Source organism: Muscardinus avellanarius (genome assembly GCF_963383645.1).
Source record: "Muscardinus avellanarius genome assembly, chromosome: 4".
NCBI classification, from domain to species: Eukaryota; Metazoa; Chordata; class Mammalia; order Rodentia; family Gliridae; genus Muscardinus; species Muscardinus avellanarius.
This window is the reverse complement of record NC_137789.1, coordinates 94,250,702-94,268,344: the sequence shown is the minus strand read 5'-3', so window position 1 is coordinate 94,268,344 and position 17,643 is coordinate 94,250,702. Positions and strand designations below refer to the sequence as shown.

At 44.5% G+C, this 17,643-nt stretch overlaps 1 protein-coding gene across 1 annotated transcript in view; it reads left to right on the top strand.

Annotated features, from left to right (window-relative positions):
- Positions 1-1,746: 1,746 nt before the first annotated feature.
- The window catches only part of POLR3A (RNA polymerase III subunit A), a gene marked incomplete at both ends in the record, with an annotated part of 63,986 nt that continues 48,089 nt past the window's right edge, over positions 1,747-17,643 (top strand). The window contains 9 exons of the mRNA XM_080694071.1: positions 1,747-1,790; positions 3,892-4,027; positions 4,274-4,411; positions 5,267-5,438; positions 5,679-5,833; positions 10,903-11,142; positions 11,258-11,420; positions 11,880-12,016; positions 17,222-17,325. Of these exons, the coding sequence (XP_080550197.1) occupies positions 1,747-1,790; positions 3,892-4,027; positions 4,274-4,411; positions 5,267-5,438; positions 5,679-5,833; positions 10,903-11,142; positions 11,258-11,420; positions 11,880-12,016; positions 17,222-17,325 (1,289 nt within the window). The remainder of the gene's footprint in view (positions 1,791-3,891; positions 4,028-4,273; positions 4,412-5,266; positions 5,439-5,678; positions 5,834-10,902; positions 11,143-11,257; positions 11,421-11,879; positions 12,017-17,221; positions 17,326-17,643) is intronic.

Genomic DNA, 17,643 nt, shown 5'->3' with positions numbered 1-17,643 from the left:
CTTACGCTTGTAATCCCAGTACTTGGGAGACTGAGACAGGAGGATCACAGGTTTGTGGCCAGACTCAGCAACTTGTGAGGCCCTCCACAACTTAGTGAAAAGATCTTGTTTCAAAATAAAGAATAAAATAAGGCTAGGAGTGTAGCTCAAAGATAGAATGCCCCTGGGTTCAGTCCCCAGTACTACAAAATAATAACTTTATGAACTGGAGGCTCACATGCAGGTGTTTTCTGCCATTTATTTTTCTTTTGAGTTGACAAGATTATGCCCTTCAGTTCCTTGGGCAAGTTGATTTTAGTTTCCACCTTTCCATAAACTATTAGAAGCTCTTAGTTCACAAAATATTGATGTTGATCTGGGAGTGGTGGCACACACCTGCAATCCCAGTACTTAGAAGCTGAGACAGAAGATCACAGGTTGAAGGACAGCCTCAGCAAGTAGTGAGACACTCATCGTCCTAGGGAAACCCTGTTCCAAAATAAAAATTAAAATATTATGATGTGAGACTATAATGCACAAATAAACACATATAAAAATAATAAGTAGCCGGGCACAGTGACACATGCTTGTAATCCCAGCATTTGGGAGGCTGAGACAGGAGGATCATAGTTTGCGGACAGCTTCAACTACTACTTAGTGAGGCCCTTTACAACTCAGTGAGACCCTATTTCAAACTAAAAATAGAGCTAGGGGTGTCGCTCAGAGGTAGAATGCCCCTGGGTTCCATACAAGTACCCAAAATAAACAAATAAATAAAGATAAATATAAAAATAAATAAAAATTTTAAAAAGAGCTAGGGGGTGTAGTTCAGAGGTAGAAAGCCCCTGGATTCAATCCCCAGTACCAGCCGGGTGTGGTGGTACATGCTTGTAATCCCAGCATTTGGGAGGTTGAGACAGAAGGAACACGGTTCATGGACAGCCTCAGCTACTTACGCCCTTTGCAATTCATTGAGACCCTGTTTCAAAATAAAGAATAAAAAATAGGGTTAAGGGTGTCTCTCAGAGGGAGAATGCCCCTGGATTCCATCTCCAGTCCCTAAAAAAAGAAAAAATCCCCAGTACCACACACACACACACACACACACACACACACACACACACACACACACACAAACACACAATGATGCTGATTATGATTTTCCATTTTATGCAAATTTTGTCTCTCTAGCTGTCTAAAAGTCCTGAGGTAGCCGGGCGTGGTGGTGCACGCTTGTAATCCCAGCGCTTGGGAGGCTGAGACAGGAGGATCACACAGGTTCGAAGCCAGCCTCAGCTATTTAGTGAGGCTCTCAGCAACTTAGTGAGACCCTGTTTCCAAATAAAGTATAAAAGGCCTGGGAGTATAGCCCGGAGGTAGAAAAGCCCCTGGGTTCCACCCTCAGTACCACACACACAAAAGAAGTCTAAAAGCGCTGAGGCAAAGGATTGTACTTTCTCCGCTTTGTCTAAGGCCTGGAGAAATGTAAAAAAAAAAAAATGCTATTTTTGAAGATCTGTGAGGCCTTAGTGTATTTCGAGAAGGGGCCGCCAGGTGGCGGTATAGGGAGAAGGCAAAAAGAGGCGCGCACCAAGCCTCTCTTGACAGACACTCGGGGCGGAAAAGGAAGCAGACACGTGGGGCGCTCTACGGTGGCCGAGGGGCTCCGCAGATGTGAGTCCGGAGGCCAGAAGCACCCCGAGAAGTCTGAGGAGTACTGTTCTCTCTGATCTGAGCCCCGAGGAGGCCGCTCGGGCTGCCGCTACCATGGTGAAGGAACAGTTCCGAGAGACCGATGTGGCCAAGAAAATGTAAGACGGGGCCAAAGGGCCGAGGGACGAGGTTGCCCAGGGGCGAGGTTAGGGGTCCCGGACCTCGAAGGGTCACGGGGGGCCAGGAGTGAGCGGGAAGCGTCCCCGAAACGTCGACGCACCGGGAGACTCAGACCCTTGGGCAGGCGGAGGGCTTGGCTCCCGGGGTCCCTGGGCTTGGCGCAGCGGCTGATGGCGGAGCCTGGGCGAGCGCGCTCCCCGACCCAGCGCGGGCCCCCCGGGGTCGCGCGAAGCCCCTTCTTTCAGCGAGCCTTCTCCCCGCAGCAGCGAGGAGAGCGGTCTGGGGCGGGGACGGCCTAAGTCGGGTTTTGCCGCAGGCCCAGGCAGTTTTTGCTGACCAAAGGATGAAGTTAGCAGGTAGAAATCACCCATTGCCTGATGGGTGACAGTCTCAGAATTGAAGCTGCTCATCTGGGCTTTCTTCTTCCGAGCTTATTTACTAGGTATGACCCCTCAGTGTTCCCGGTAAAAAGTGAATCCATCGTTCAGATGATACTGAGGGGGATCAGCAGATACTGAGGGTGCTGTGTGGTACGCCCGCGGTTGGGCACTGAAGACACGGCATGCACGTGAACTCAGCTGCCTAGTCTAGTAGGAGAAGGTAGACCAGTCAGCCTTGGGTATGGGTACAACAGCAGGGTTAGCAAAAGGGGTTGTGAGAGCAGGTCATGGGTTCAGGCATGCTGGAGGGAAGGAGGGTGCATGGTGAGAACGAACCCAACGACGCTGGGAAGGAGTTATCTTTCTGGCAGTGGGGAACCTCTGAAGGGCACGGACTGACTACGTCGGGTTTTGCTGCAGGCCCAGGCAGTTTTTGCTGACCCAAAGAAAGAAGTTAGCAGGTAGAAATAACCCAGGGAGTGTCTTCAGAAGAATTCTCCTTCTGGAAGTTCTTATTTGGTTCACCAGGGAAAGAATTAACATAGGGAGATCTTGCGGGCCATGGCATGGTTCTGGGCAGGCATGCAGTGTGTGTGTGTGTGTGTGTGTGTGTGTGTGTGTGTGTGTGTGTAATAGTTGGGATTGAACTCAGGAGTATGCTACCTCTGAGCTACACCTTCAGCCTCCTTTTAATTTTTTTAAATTTTGAAACAGAGTCTCATTAAGTTGCTGAGGGTCTTGCTGAGATGCTGAGGCTGACTATGAACCAACGATCCTCCTGTCTCAACATCCCAGGTACTGGGATTGCAGACATGCATGCGCCACCATGCCCAGCTACACAATTTTTTTTTTTTAATGTTTTCCACCATAGTTGGTCACATTTGTGGATGCAGAATCCATGGGCACCGAAGTCCGGTAGTACCTATGTGTATAGTATTTGTCTTTCCCACCCTGAACTGTGAGCTCCACGTTGGCAAGCACCTTGCCTGTGTTACCTACTCTGTATCCTCAGCACCTAGAATGGTGCCTAGCACATAGTAAAGACCCAGGTTCTTGGAAGAATGAATGATTGGACAGATGTGGGAGAGAAAGCATTGGGGTCTAATTTAGATAAGTCTAGTTTGAGGTGCCTGTGAGGTATCCAAGTGGAAATGTCCAGTGTGGTTGTGTTGTGCAGCCTCCACCTGAATGAAGGGGGCTGATCTACAGATAGAGATGTGGCAGATACTGACATACCTCAAGTAATTTGATCACTTAGGAGGAATGTGTAGGATGAAAAAATAGGGTGAAGGTTGTAACCATGGACAGGATGGGACACAAAAAGATTAGAGAAGCAGCTAGAAAGGGAGGAGGCTGGTGTCACTGGAACCTAGAGAGGGAAGGGTTTCAAGACCACTGAGAGGGACTACTAACTCCACAGAGCAGTAAAATGAGAGATTTCTTACAACTCAGCAGTAAGCAGGTCACCCCTGTAACCTTGGTGAGGACCATTTATGTGATGGGAAGAGAAGAAACTGACTCCAGTGGGATTCAGGGATGTTTTGAAGGGAAGATAGAAGAGGTTTGAGTGACTTTAATACTGTGGGAAGAGCTGGTAGAGAGAGTTGGAAGGACAGGTTGGTTCTGGTAAGTCCTAAGTACAATGGTTGGGTTGGTAACAGGTTTTGATATAGTAGTTCCCTGTTTCTTTTCATTCCAGAAGCCACATTTGTTTTGGGATGAAGTCACCCGAGGAGATGCGTCAGCAGGCGCACATCCAGGTTGTGAGTAAGAACCTGTACAGCCAGGACAACAACCATGCCCCCTTGCTCTATGGGGTGCTTGACCATAGGATGGTAAGGCCTCTGCCCTCTCCCAGTGTCTGAGTCTTGACCTGCTGAGAAACCTGGTGGTTACCAGATTAGAGGAGCCAAGGCTTATTTCATTTCCCTTGCTCCCCTTGTACATCTGAGAGCAGTCAGGGCCTCCAGCCTTCAGTCAGCCAGATGTGAAGATACTGCAGCTTCCCATTCAGCTCTGATGCTGAGCTCCCGGCCCGTCCGGTGGTCTCCACTGATCATTGCCTGTGCTTTCCTCCAAAGGGTACGAGTGAGAAAGACCGTCCTTGTGAAACCTGTGGGAAAAACTTAGCTGACTGCCTGGGCCACTATGGGTACATCGACCTGGAGTTGCCCTGTTTTCATGTGGGGTACTTCAGAGCCGTCATAGGCATCTTACAGGTAAGCACACAAGTCGGGTTAGCCAAGAGATAATGTCTAGAGCAGTAGAGCAGGGGCATTCCTCAGGAGTGTGAGCAATGAGGGATGCATCCAAGGAAAATTTTTATGCTAGGTACCTAATATTTTCTTCTTATGTTATATTAAGTTCTTTAACATTTTTTCCCCTTTATTTCCCTTGAGAAGATGGCAACTATAAATGGCAAAAAAAAATAACAATAATAGTAATTCAAGCCATACAGAACAGCAAGAAGAAAAAGAAGTTAGCAAAAATTCTTCCACCTAACCCTTGAGTACTGCTAACATTCTGGGGACGTAGGCTGCCTCTCACTGTGGACCTAATGCAGGTCTGTGTAGGTGGTCACCCATTTCTATGTACAGGATGAGGGGGTGGCATTCTATTTATTTTTTGTTTATTTGTTTTGTTTTGTACTGAAGATGGAACCCAGGGGCATTCCACCTCTAAGGTACACCCCCAGCCCATTTTAATTTGAAACAGGGCCTTACTGATTTGCTAAGGCTGGTCTCAAACCTGCAGTCCTCCTGTCTCAGCCTCCTAAATATTGGGATTAAGCTGGGTGTGGTGGCCCACACCTGTAATCTCAATGTTTGGGAGGCTAAAACAGGAGGATGGCGGGTTCAACTTAGCAGTTCTGTTTCCAAATAAAAAGTAAAATAGGGCCAGTGTGTAGTTCAGAGGTGGTAGAATGCCCCTCGGTTCAATTTCTAGAACCAGAGGAAAAAAATAAATACTGAGATTACAGGAGTGCACCGCTATGCCCGGCTGGGATGGAATTTTAGAAAGGAAAGAACTCATCCTCTCTTACCTTTTTATCTCTTCTCTTTAAATTTGATAAGATGATCTGCAAAACCTGCTGTCACATTATGCTGTCTCAGGAGGAGAGGCAGCAGTTTCTGGATTACCTAAAGAGGCCTGGCCTGACCTACCTACAGAAGCGAGGCCTGAAAAAGAAAATCTCTGACAAATGCCGGAAAAAAAGCACCTGCCACCACTGCGGTGCCTTCAACGGTGAGTGGGCTGTGCTGGAGCTCAGCCCCACCCTTCATTCGCTCTCTTCTCTCTAGTAAATTCTTTCTGTGGAATGCCTTCAAGTCAGCTCTTTCCCTGTGGATTAGCATAAGAGCCTAGCAGCAGGCCTACTAGCTTACCATCACTGCGGCAATTTTTGTGATTCCATTAACCCGACTCTGACCTGGCCAGTCTGAGTACCTAATGTGTTATCCTTGATAAATGAATTGACTCTTATAGGTACTGTAAAGAAGTGTGGCTTACTGAAGATAATTCATGAGAAGTACAAGACCAACAAAAAAGTGGTGGATCCTATTGTATCAAATTTTCTTCAGTCTTTTGAAACAGCCATTGAGCATAACAAAGAAGTAGAGCCACTGCTGGGAAGGGCACAGGTGAGCCTGAGCACACATGCCCGCCCTGCACATGCACCATCCCACAAGTCATGCCTGTTCCCTGCTCACACCTCCCGCCCTCGCTATAGCCACTTCTTCCCAAGCCAGAAGTTCACTTAAGTAGATAGCTCCCAGAAACACTCATGTGATGGTGACAAGTGTTTCTTCATTGTACAAGATTGTTTTATAGCTGTAAAGGGCATAAGCCGAGAAAGCCCACATTCCTCACTTAGATAATGAAGTTCAAGAAAATCAGTGCAGGCTGGATACAGTTGTACATCCCTGTAATTTCAGCTCCTCGAGAGGCTGAAGGAGGGAGAACAAAATTTCAAGGCCATCCTGGGCAATTTAGGGAGACCCCACCCCCAAATAAAAAGGGCCAGATGTAGTGGCGCACACCTGTAATCCCAACAATTTAGGAAGCTGGGCAGGAAGAATACAAGTTTGAGGCCACTTGAGCAATTTAGCAAGAGCTTGTCTCTAAATAAAAAGGGCTGGGGGACTCACCTTGCTTTGCGTTCTCAGGCCTCCTCTGCTCTGTTTCACCAGGACCCTCCACCTTTCCTCTTGTTCCCTTCCATCCCTCATGCCCCTCTCTGAGTAAGGGGTCTTCCCTTGTGCTCCAGGGGGTGGAACCCAATGTTTACATTCTCTTCTGTCTCATCTTCCATCCCCTGAGGCACTTTGAGGAACCCGAAAATGAACCTGCTGTTGTACCTCTAGGAAAAAAAAGGGCTGGGAATGTAGCTCAATGGTAGAGTGGCCATGGGTCCAGTTCCTAGTACCAAAGAAAAGAAAAAAAATTATGTAATAAGAATAGACATGGGTTATTGGTCAATCACTGAGGAGACACAGTTGGGAGGGAAGGAATAAAATATGAGCCAAGGAGCCGGGCACGCTTATAATTCATGCTTGTAATCCCAGCATTTGGGAGGCTGAGACAGGAGGATCACGGTTCACGGACAACCTCAATTAATACTTAGTGAGGCTCTTTGCAACTCAGTGAGACCCTGTTTCAAAATAAAGACTAAAAAAATAGGGTTTGGGGTGTTGCTTGGAGGTAGAATGCCCTGGGTTCCGTCCCCAGTACCACACACACCAAAAAAAAAGCCAAGGATGGTGCTCCCGGAAAAGGGCATCAGCTTTAGCAAATGACTCAGGGTAAGGTGTCCCCAAGGTAGTTAGAATTAGGGCCTCCAGAAGGAGGTTAGTACACCCTAAGAAGGCAAATTTGTCCTACCACCATGGAAATAAGGAGCTCTCCAAGCTAGTGGCTGCCTTGCTCAGTGAGCCTGAGGGGTAATGCGTTCTCCTGACTGTGCCTTGTCTGCAGTTTTCTGCACTCATTCTACTCTGCCCCCAGACTGCCTCCATGACACCCACTGCGACCCTCCTGCTAGTTCTCTGCTCAGGAACCTGTGTGCAGTATCCTTGGTTTTGGGGACCTCTTCTACCCCATCCATTCTCTGCATAGCACCAATTGTTTTCCAGGGCCTAGGAAGCATTTTCTTTGAAAAAGTTTCCTAGCGATTTGGCCCAGCAGACCCCCCACTCCTGTCCAGTGCATCCAGTTTGACCCTCAGGACATCCCACTGCTGCTTTCTGTCCATCCCACACCACTTGCCCCAAGCTGACACTAGCAATTGAGAGCGCTGGACGAGAGCTTGGCTTCAGGATCAGACAGAGCTGAGATTAAAGCCCAACTCTGCTGCTTACCCACTCTGACCTGGGACATGTGACCCAACCTGGATTTTAGTTTCTTTTTTTTATAGCAGGAATTGAGTATCTGCTGTGGTTGGACACACTTGTAATACCAGTACTTGGTAGGCTGAGGCAGGAGAATCGCGGGTTTGGGGCCAGCCTCAGCAACACTGTAAGACTCTCAGCAACCTAGACTCTATTTCAAAATAAAAAGGGCTGGGTGTGTAGCTCAGAAGGAGAGTGCCCCTGGGTTCCACCTTTAGTACCACAAAAAAAGGAGGAGGAGGAGGAAGAGGAGGAGAAAAACTAGATGTCTGTGGCACAGGCCTGTAATCCCAGTACGTGAGAGGCTGAAACAGGAAGATTGTAGGTTTGAGGACGGCTTCAGCAATAGTGAGACTGTCATAAACCTAGCAAGACCCTGTTTCCAAATGAAAAGAAAATAGGGCTGGGCACATAACTCTGAGGTTGAACACCCCTGAGTTCAATCCCTCATAACGCATGCACACACACACACACACACACACACACACACTCTCTCTCTCTCTCTCTCTCTCTCTCTCTCTCTCTCCCCCTCTCTCTGTCTCTCTCTCAAAGTAACCACTGTAGGGCTACTGTGAGGATGAAGAGGTGAATTTCAGGTCAGGTGCTTAGCATGGGGCCTGGCACATGGCAAGTGCTTCACGCAGCTTACCTACTGCAGTAGCACTGACATTGCTTCCGTCACTCCTATCATAATCCCAATAAAATAGGTGTGGTTCCATCCCATCCCCTTCTGTGTGCTCCTGCTCACAGTATCCCTCAGCTCAGGGAGTCCTGCCCCTCCGCTAAATTCCCTGTCCCTTAGCTGCTTGCATGCCGTCTCAACATTGCCCTTTGACCTTGCCCTTCCTGCATCACATGTACATATATATCACTTAATCTTAGGTCCCTAGGAAGTTACTAATTAGTAGACATGTGGTGATTTTTGGATCTCTGATCATTTTCATAGTTCCTATGAGTAAGATTTTAACAGCATAGCACTTTAATTAATGAAGTTGATTTAAAGGCATTTTAAGCTCCTTTAAAATATTTAAGTATCAAAAAAATTATAATTCTGCTCTCCTCATCTAAAGACAGCTGTTAATACCTCAGTAAATGTTTCCATTCTTTACTTCAAAGATGTACATTTTTCTCTGAGATGACACATACATGCTTATTTCATTTTTCAATAATTAATTAATTTATTTATTTACTTATTTATTTATTTTGTGGTACTGGGAATGGAACCCAGGGGTTCTACGTTCAGACTACACTCCCAGACCTATTTTATTTGGAAATGGTCTCACTAAGTGGTTGAAAGCCTGAATAAGTAGCTGAAGCTGGCTTTAAACCTGCACAATCCTCCTGTCTCAGCCTTCCAAGTAATGGAATTACAAGCATGCGCCACCACACCTGGCTTTGTCAATATCTTATGAATAGCTTTCATGTCAATAACTGTATTTCTTTTTTTTTTTTTTTTTGTGGGTCTGGGGAATGGAACCCAGGGGCATTTGACCTCCAAGCTACACCCCCTGCCCTATTTTTTTATTCTTTATTTTGAAACAGGTTCTCACTAAGTTGCAGGGAGCCTCACTAAGTAGCTGAGGCTGTCTGCGAACCGTGATCCTCCTGTCTCAGCCTCCTGAATGCTGGAATTACAAGCGTGCACCACCACACCCAGCTAATAACTGTATTTCTATAGCTTCTTCTTATATAGCTTCATAGTCTTCCAGTATGGATATACTGTGATTTTTTTTTTTTTTTGAGGGTCTGGGGCTGGAATCCAGAGGCATTTGACCTCTGAGCTACAACCCCTGCCCATTTTTTTTTTTTTTGAAACAGGATCTCACTGAGTTGCGAAGGGCCTCACTAAGTAGCTGAGGCTGTCCACGAACCGTGATCCTCCTGTCTCAGCCTCCCGAATGCTGGGATTACAAGTGTGAGCCACCACGCCCGGCTTATACTGTTATTTTCATCTGGCAATAACCCATTAGGCTATTTCTGTTGTTTCACCACTAAGAGCAGCTTTTAGCCAGGCACAGTGGCACAGGCCTATAATCCCAGCAACTCAAGAGGCTGAGGCTGGATGAGCTTAGTGAGACCCTATCAAAATAAAAGCAGAGCCGGGCATGGTGGCACACACTTGTATCCCAGCATTGGGGAGGCTGAGACAGGAGGATTGCAGTTCGAGGACAGGCTCAGCTACTTAATGAGGCCCTTTGCAACTCAGTGAGACCCTGTTTCAAAATAAAGAATAAAAAAAATAGGGCTGGTGTGTAGCTTGGAGGTAGAATGCCCCTAGGTTCCATCTCCTGTATTATCAAAAATAAAAATGTAGAAAGGGCTGGGGATGAAGCCGGGCGTGGTGGCGCACGCTTGTAATTCCCACGCTTGGGAGGTGGAGATAGGAGGATAGCGCAGATTCAAAGCCAGCCACACTGGCATAAGAGACCCTGTTTCAAAAATATAAAATAGGTCTGAGAGTGTAGCCCGGAGGTAGAAGGGCTTCCAGGAACCCCAGTACCACCAAAAAAAAGAAAAAGAAAAGAAAAGAAAGGAAAGGGCTGGGGATGTAGCTCTGGTAGAATGTGTGCCTGGCATGGATGAGGCCCTGGGTTCAATCCCTAGTATTATTTGAGGAGGGGAGGGGGAGGAACAGCTATTGCAAACATCTTTGTAGCTGAATATTGTGTTCATTTCTGAAGTTATATGCTTTGGAATAATTACAAGGGTGGAATTATTGGCTTAGATATTTAGGATTAAAAAGCCTGTTACTGCTGTGGTGGCACACGCTTGTAATCCCCGCACTTGGGAGGCGGAGACAGGAGGATCACGCAGGTTCGAAGCCAGCCGCGCTGGCTTAAGAACCCTGTTTCCAAAAAAATATATAAAAAATCAGTCTGAGAGTTTAGCCTGGAGGTAGAAGGGCTTCCAGGAACCCCAGTACCACCAAAAAAAGAAAAAAGAAAAGCCTGTTACTTTCTTTTAAGGTGATGTAATAGGAATTGAACCCAGGGGAATTTGACCTCTGAACTACACTCCCAACCCTATCTTATGGTTTATTTTGAAACAGGGTGTCTCTGAGTTGCTGAGGCTGGCCTCAAACCTGCAAGCCCCTGTTTTAGCCTCCCAAGTACTGGGATTCCAGGCATGTATCATCATGGTGCTGCTACCTGCCCATTTTTAAGGTTCATTAAGCTTAGCATGTCAACAGAACTCTCTGGTATCATGTATGCTTATCCTAAACTAAGTAGTGGTAGGTTAGAGAGCATGGAGAAGGAAAACCTTGCCTGACCTCTAGGAAGCTAACCTACTCTGTCCGTTCCTTCCCTTCCTCCTTCCCTTAGGAAAACTTGAATCCCTTAATAGTTCTGAATTTGTTTAAACGAATCCCAGCTGAAGATGTCCCACTGCTTCTGATGAACCCCGAGGCTGGGAAGCCCTCCGATTTGATTCTCACGCGGCTTTTGGTGCCTCCCTTATGCATCAGACCCTCCGTTGTGAGTGATTTGAAGTCTGGCACCAATGAGGATGACCTAACGATGAAACTGACTGAAATCATTTTCCTAAATGATGTCATTAAGAAGGTCAGTGCTTCCCATTGGCTTGTAAGGTTCAAGGTATATCTACACAAAAACTCTGGTCAAGAAAATGCAAGAAAAGTCAAACTGACCAGATTTCTATATGGCACTGCTCATTTAGCATCGAATCTCTGGAGCCAAGACCCAGATGATCATGGAGGACTGGGATTTCCTGCAGCTGCAGTGCGCCCTCTACATCAACAGTGAGCTCTCAGGCATTCCCCTCAACATGGCACCCAAAAAGTGGACCAGAGGCTTTGTCCAGCGCCTGAAGGGAAAGCAGGGTAGGTTTCTGACAAGTCACCCAGAAGACAGCCCACTGCCTTAGGTACCATTATTTCTGTTGTTTTTCTGTTTTTTAATTGGTGCAACATAATCATATATCATACTGAGATTCAAAGTGATACAAACATACATGTACACCTCGCTTGGAGTATGTCCCTCCATTAGTCACCTCTCCCTTCTTCACTCCCCGTGTGTGTTAGTGAGACTGATGGTGAAGCTTTCTTGTGTGGACTTGGGTACCTTTCTGTGGAGTGTGTATCTGGCTTATCTAGTTGGAAATCACAGGTTTTCTTAATGTTAAGGTTCATATTACTTCTAAATAGGGCGTTTATGCCATGAGGACCTATGTCATATATGTGTGTGTATACATATATATATATATATATATATATATATATATATATTGTGTGTAGATATATATATATATATATATATATTTTTTTTTTTTTTTTTTTAAGGTCGATTTCGAGGCAATCTCTCAGGGAAAAGAGTGGATTTTTCTGGCAGAACAGTTATCTCTCCTGACCCCAACCTGCGGATTGATGAGGTAGCTGTACCAGTTCACGTGGCCAAAATTCTAACGTTCCCTGAGAAGGTAAGTGCCACTGAATATCCTTTATTTTATTTTATTTTATTTTATTTTATTGGTGCACTGTATTCATACATCATAGTGGGATACAAACTTTTGTAGACATACATGCACACATCGCCCAGTCAGCCCCCACCCGATCCCCACCCCATTCTCTCCCCATCCCTCCCTCCCATGCTTGGCTTAGTGGTTGACATCTAGTATTATAGCAATTTATCCAAAATTAAAAATGATAATCTCACATAACAGTTTCATTTGTCTGATACCAAGCTTTTGATGACTTAAAGATAACATTTCAATATTTCTTTTTGCTTTCTTTCTTACCAGAGAATATTTTTTTCTTTTTTTTAGGTGAAACTATCATATATTTATTTTTCAGAAAAAAAAATCTATCCTGATATGGAATATGGACTCTAGATACCCAAAACAATCTCGAAGCAAAAACAAAGCTAGAAGATGTATATTTTCTGATTTCAAACCATATAAAGCTACAATAATTGAAACAGTGTAGTACTGTTCTAAAGGCAGATATATAGACCATTGGAGTTAAATACAAGCCTAGAGCTAAATTCTTCCCTATATTGTCAAGTTATTTTTGACAAGGTTTCCACGAAGATTTGGTGGTAGAAATAATACTCTTTTAACTAAATATTGTTGAAAAATAATAATTACATGGAAAAGAATAAAATTGGACCCTTACCTAATCCCATATACAAGTATTAACTCAAAATAGATAAAAGACCTAAATATAAATCTTAAGACTATAAACTTTTAGGAGAAAATCTGGGTCATAAAACCTCACAACATTGAAATTGGCAGTGATTTCTTGGATATGATTTCAATGGCACAGGCAACAGAAGAATATACAAACTCCCTAAAAAATAAAAGAAAATATTGTATATCCAAAGACAATGTAAACAGAGTTAAAAGTTACTAATAGAATTGGATAAAATATTTCCAAATGCTATATCTGAAGATATATTAATATTCCAACTAGAAATCCTAAAAATTAACAACAATAAAGGCAAACAATACAATTTAGAGATAGGTAAAAGACTAACATAAATAATGAATCTCCACAGATAACCAATCTTAGTTGTCTGTTGGATGGAAACTCTTGTTTCTCTGGTTCTGGTGAGTGTTACCTATTTCTTCTTTGTAGTTAATCTCTTTGAGTATTTTCTCTAGCGCTGGTTTTGAAGACATATATTCCTTCAGTTTCTGTTTGTCATGGAAGCTTCTTATTTCTCCATCTAATTTGATAGAAAGTTTTGCTGGATAGGAAATTTTTGGCTGGAAGTTGTTTTCTTTCAGAGTTTGGAATATGTTACTCCAAGCCCTTCTGGCTCTCATGACTTGGTTTGGGAAGTCTGGAGTGATTCTAATTGGTTTGCCTCTGAATGTCAGTTGGCCCTTTGTTTTTGTTGCCTTTAAGATTCTCTGCTTGGCTTCCACATTGGTCATTTTGACAATTATATGGCGTGGGGATCCTCTTCTCGGATCCTGTCTAAAGGGAGTTCTATAAGTTTCCTGGATCTGTGTATCAACCTCTTGCTCTATATTTGGAAAATTTTCTGCTATTACTTCCTTGAAGAGATTGTTGATCCCTTTGGTATCACTTTCTTTTCCCTCCTCTATTCCAATTATTCTTAGGTTAGCTCTCTTAAGATGGGCCCATATTTCTTCAATGTCAGATTCCTGCTGTTGGATATCTTTTTCTAGATTAGAAACTATGCATTCATTTTTGGATTGCTCATCTTCTAAGAGCGAGATTCTGTTCTCCATGTGGTCTAATCGGTTGTTTGTGCTTTGAATTGAGGCCTTTACTTCATTAATTGCATCCTTTATCTCTTTTTGGCTCTCTCTGAGTTCTTTTCGAAGCACCTCTATTATTTCTACAGTTATTTTCCTGATTTGATCTTCTAGCAATCTCTGATTTTCTGTTTTATCAGGTTCTGATGTTGTGGGGTTGTGCACATTCATTACTTCAGTGTTATTCCTCTTTCCCATGATTTCGGAGGTTTGTGCCTTCTCTGGGTTCTTCCCTTGGGTCACTATGGCTTCACTTAAGGTGCTCTGGATCTCGAGTCTGTATTATCTCAGACCCTACTACTCCTTTACTGGGTTGTATCACAGAGTCTCCGACCCAGGGAGTCGATAGAGGCTGCTTTAAACTACGGGGGGTGCCAGGTTGCACGCTCTCCTATGGTGTGATATCTCTGCCACCACCACTCCCTCACTGGGTCAAGTCCCAGGAGGCACAATACTGGGATTTCTCCTCTGTGGCCCGCAATTTGACTCACTGTTCTTGAGTACGTAGATGTAGCTGTACTGGACTCGGTGAATTCACTGCTGCTGCCGCCGCCGGTGGCAATATGGCGCCTCTGCCACGCCCTCGGCCATGAGGCTGGCGTATTTTTTCTTCTCTGGTTTTGATTTCTACTCTGAATCCCTGCAGCGTGTGCTGAGCTCAGCCACTGGGAGCTTTAAATGCTCTCTGCGCTGAAAGATCCCGCCTGGCTGTTCCGCATCGGCTCACCTCGGCTTGCTGTAGCCGTCCGCTGAGTTCGCCGCTGCCGCCGGCAGTATGGCGCTGCTGCCGCGTCCTCGGGCGCGTGTGTCTCCTCTGTGGCCCTGAGCTCTGTTCTCAGTCCGCTTTCTCTCTGGAGCCTGGTGGTTTTTTTGTTTTTCTGGTGATGGTGTTTTCTGGCTATGAAAGGCGCTGATTTTGTGGTAATGGAGATTGGTTGTTAGCGGGACTCTTAAGCCCCGCTTTTCTCGGTCGCCATCTTCCCGGAAGTCTCAATATCCTTTATTTTAAATCCAATCTTTTGTATTGTATTTTGGTATTCCAAACTACACACAGAAGAAAGCTCCAATTAACCAACCCAACCCACAGTTTGTTTTATATGAGTATATCCATATATCCTTTCCATTTGTTTTAAAATATAATGTCTGCTGGGTATGGTGGCACACACTTGTAATCCCAGCATTTGGGAGACTGAGACAGGAGGATTACACAGGTTCGAAGCCAGCCTCAGCTACTTAGTGAGGCCCTTTGCAACTCAGTGAGACCCTGTTTCAAAATAAAGAATAAAAAATAGGGTTGAAGGTGTCACTCAGAGGTAGAATGCCCCTGGGTTCCATCCCTCAGTACCACACACACACACACACACACACTAAATAAATAAATAAATAAATAAATAAATAAAGCAAGCAAGCATAATGTCAGCCGGGTATGGTGGCACATGCTTATAATCCCAGTGCTTGGGAGGCTGAGACAGGAGGATTGCATAGGTTCAAAGCCAGCCTCAGCTACTTAGTGAGGCTCTCAACAACTTAGTTAGAACCTGTTTCCAGTTAAAATAGAAAATAGGTCTGGGAATGTAGCCTGAAGGTAGAAAGCCTGTGGGTTCCATCCCCAGCACCACTAAAAAATAAAAAATAAATAAATAAAGCATAATGTCTATCACATATACAAACATAGTTATATTTGGCTTTGCATATATATACATATATTGATATATATTAATATATATGTGTATATGTTTGGTATACATACTGTTCTACAGCTTTTCTCTTTTTTTTCCCCTTGTGTGTGTGTGGTACTAGGAATTGAACCCAGGAACATTCTCTCTCTGAGCTATACCCCCCTTTTCTTTCTTTTCTTTCTTTTTTTTTTTTTTTTTTTTTTTTTTCAGTACTGAGGATGGAACCCAGGAGCATTCTACTTCCGAGCTATATCCCAAGCTCTGTTTTTTATTCTTTATTTTGAAACAGTATCTCATTGAGTTGCAAAGGCATTACTGAGTAGCTGAGGCTGTCTGCAAATCTGGATCCTCCTGCCTCAGCCTCCCAAATGCTGGGATTACAGGTGTGCGCCACCACGCCCAGCTTTATTTTTTATTTTGAAACAGGGTCTTCCTAAACTGTTGAGGTTGGCCTCAAACCTGAGATCCTCTGTCTCAGCCTCCCAAGAACTGGGATTACAGGCCTGTACTACCACACCCAGCAACTTTTTTCTTCTTAACATTTTGGACACCATTCTGTGTTGATTTAAGGCTCATATTTTAAAGTAACCAAATGGTAAACCATCCCTAGTAATTTTCTTGGAATGAATTATTATTTTACAGCTTTTTTTTTTAAGCTGGGCATGGTGATTCACACCTGTAATCCTAGTACTTGAGAGTCTAAGACAAGAGGATCGCAGGATTGCAGCCAGCCTCAGCAGCTTAAGTCAGACCATGCAATTTAGTGAGCCCTGGTCAAAATAAGACATAAAAAAATAGGTCTGGAACTGTCCTCGCTTAATAGACAAAGATACTCTTTTTTATTTTTTTGGTACAGGGGATTGAACCCAGGGGCATTCTACCTTCAATCTACACCCCAACCCCAAGCCCTTTTTTATTTTTTGTTTTGAAACAGGGTCTTGCTAAGTTGCTGTGACTGTCCTACCACCTAAAATCCTTTCTCAGCCTCCTAAGTACTGGGATTACAGGGATGCACCATTGTGCCTGGCCGATGAACATTTTAAGGTCATTTCTGAGTACCAGAAAGGCTATAGCAGTGCTCAGTCAGTTCCTACGCTTAGTATGTGTGAAATGGTATTTACAGTTTCTTTCTTTCCAGGGCCTGCTGATAACAATAAGCATAGTGATTGGCTGTGCCCTTTCAGTTCTCAATAGCCCAAATTAGAGATACTTCTAGTAATGCTTGTGCTGAGTGTCTTCAGTTGAGTTCAAAATGATCCTAGTTTCTTTCTCTGAAATGCGGTTCCACGAGACAGCTGCCCAAGAGGTTATAAAACGTCTCCGAGACATGTGCTGCTATCACAGCTAGAAGCCCCTAGTAAAGACCTGCAAATGAAGTTACCACCTGTTTGTAGGGCCACAGAACATGCTGAAAGAGCCCTATACATCATCCAACCTATTCCTTTTACTGATGGGCAAATCAAAGGCCAGGAAATAATTTGGCCAGTCTCTCAACAACCACATGACCAAGTGGAGACTGATCTTGGGCTCCTGCTGGCCAGTCAATTGTTAATGTTGACTCAAGAACATTACACGTAAGGACAGAGGCAGCAGGCTGCCGAGGGGTGCCTCTCTTTCTCCTAGAATCTACACAAGGAAAGATTAGGTCGCGATCAATATGGTTTGCTATCTTCTAGAAACCTGAGAGTATCTTACATTGTTTTTTATTGTGGTCCTGCAGGTAAACAAAGCAAACATCAATTTTATGAGGAAACTGGTTCGAAATGGCCCTGAAGTTCACCCAGGGGCTAATTTCATCCAGCAGAGACATACACAGATGAAAAGGTAATACTTCTCAGTCTCGTTGAAGTTAACTGCCTTCTCATAACAGAGTTCACCATCACTATCCTCAACCATAGAATGCAGTCTAGAGTACAACGACTGACATTTTAGTACATGAAAAATACCTGTTTCAGCTGGACGTGGTGGCGCACACTTATAATTCCAGTACTTGGGAGGCTGAGACAGGAGGATCTCTCGGGTTGAAGCCAGCCTCAGCTACTTAGTGAGGCTCTCATCAACTTAGTGAGACCCTGTTTTCAAATAAAATATAAAATAGGTCTGGGAGTGTAGCCCAGAGGTAGAAAGCCTCAGAGTTCCATC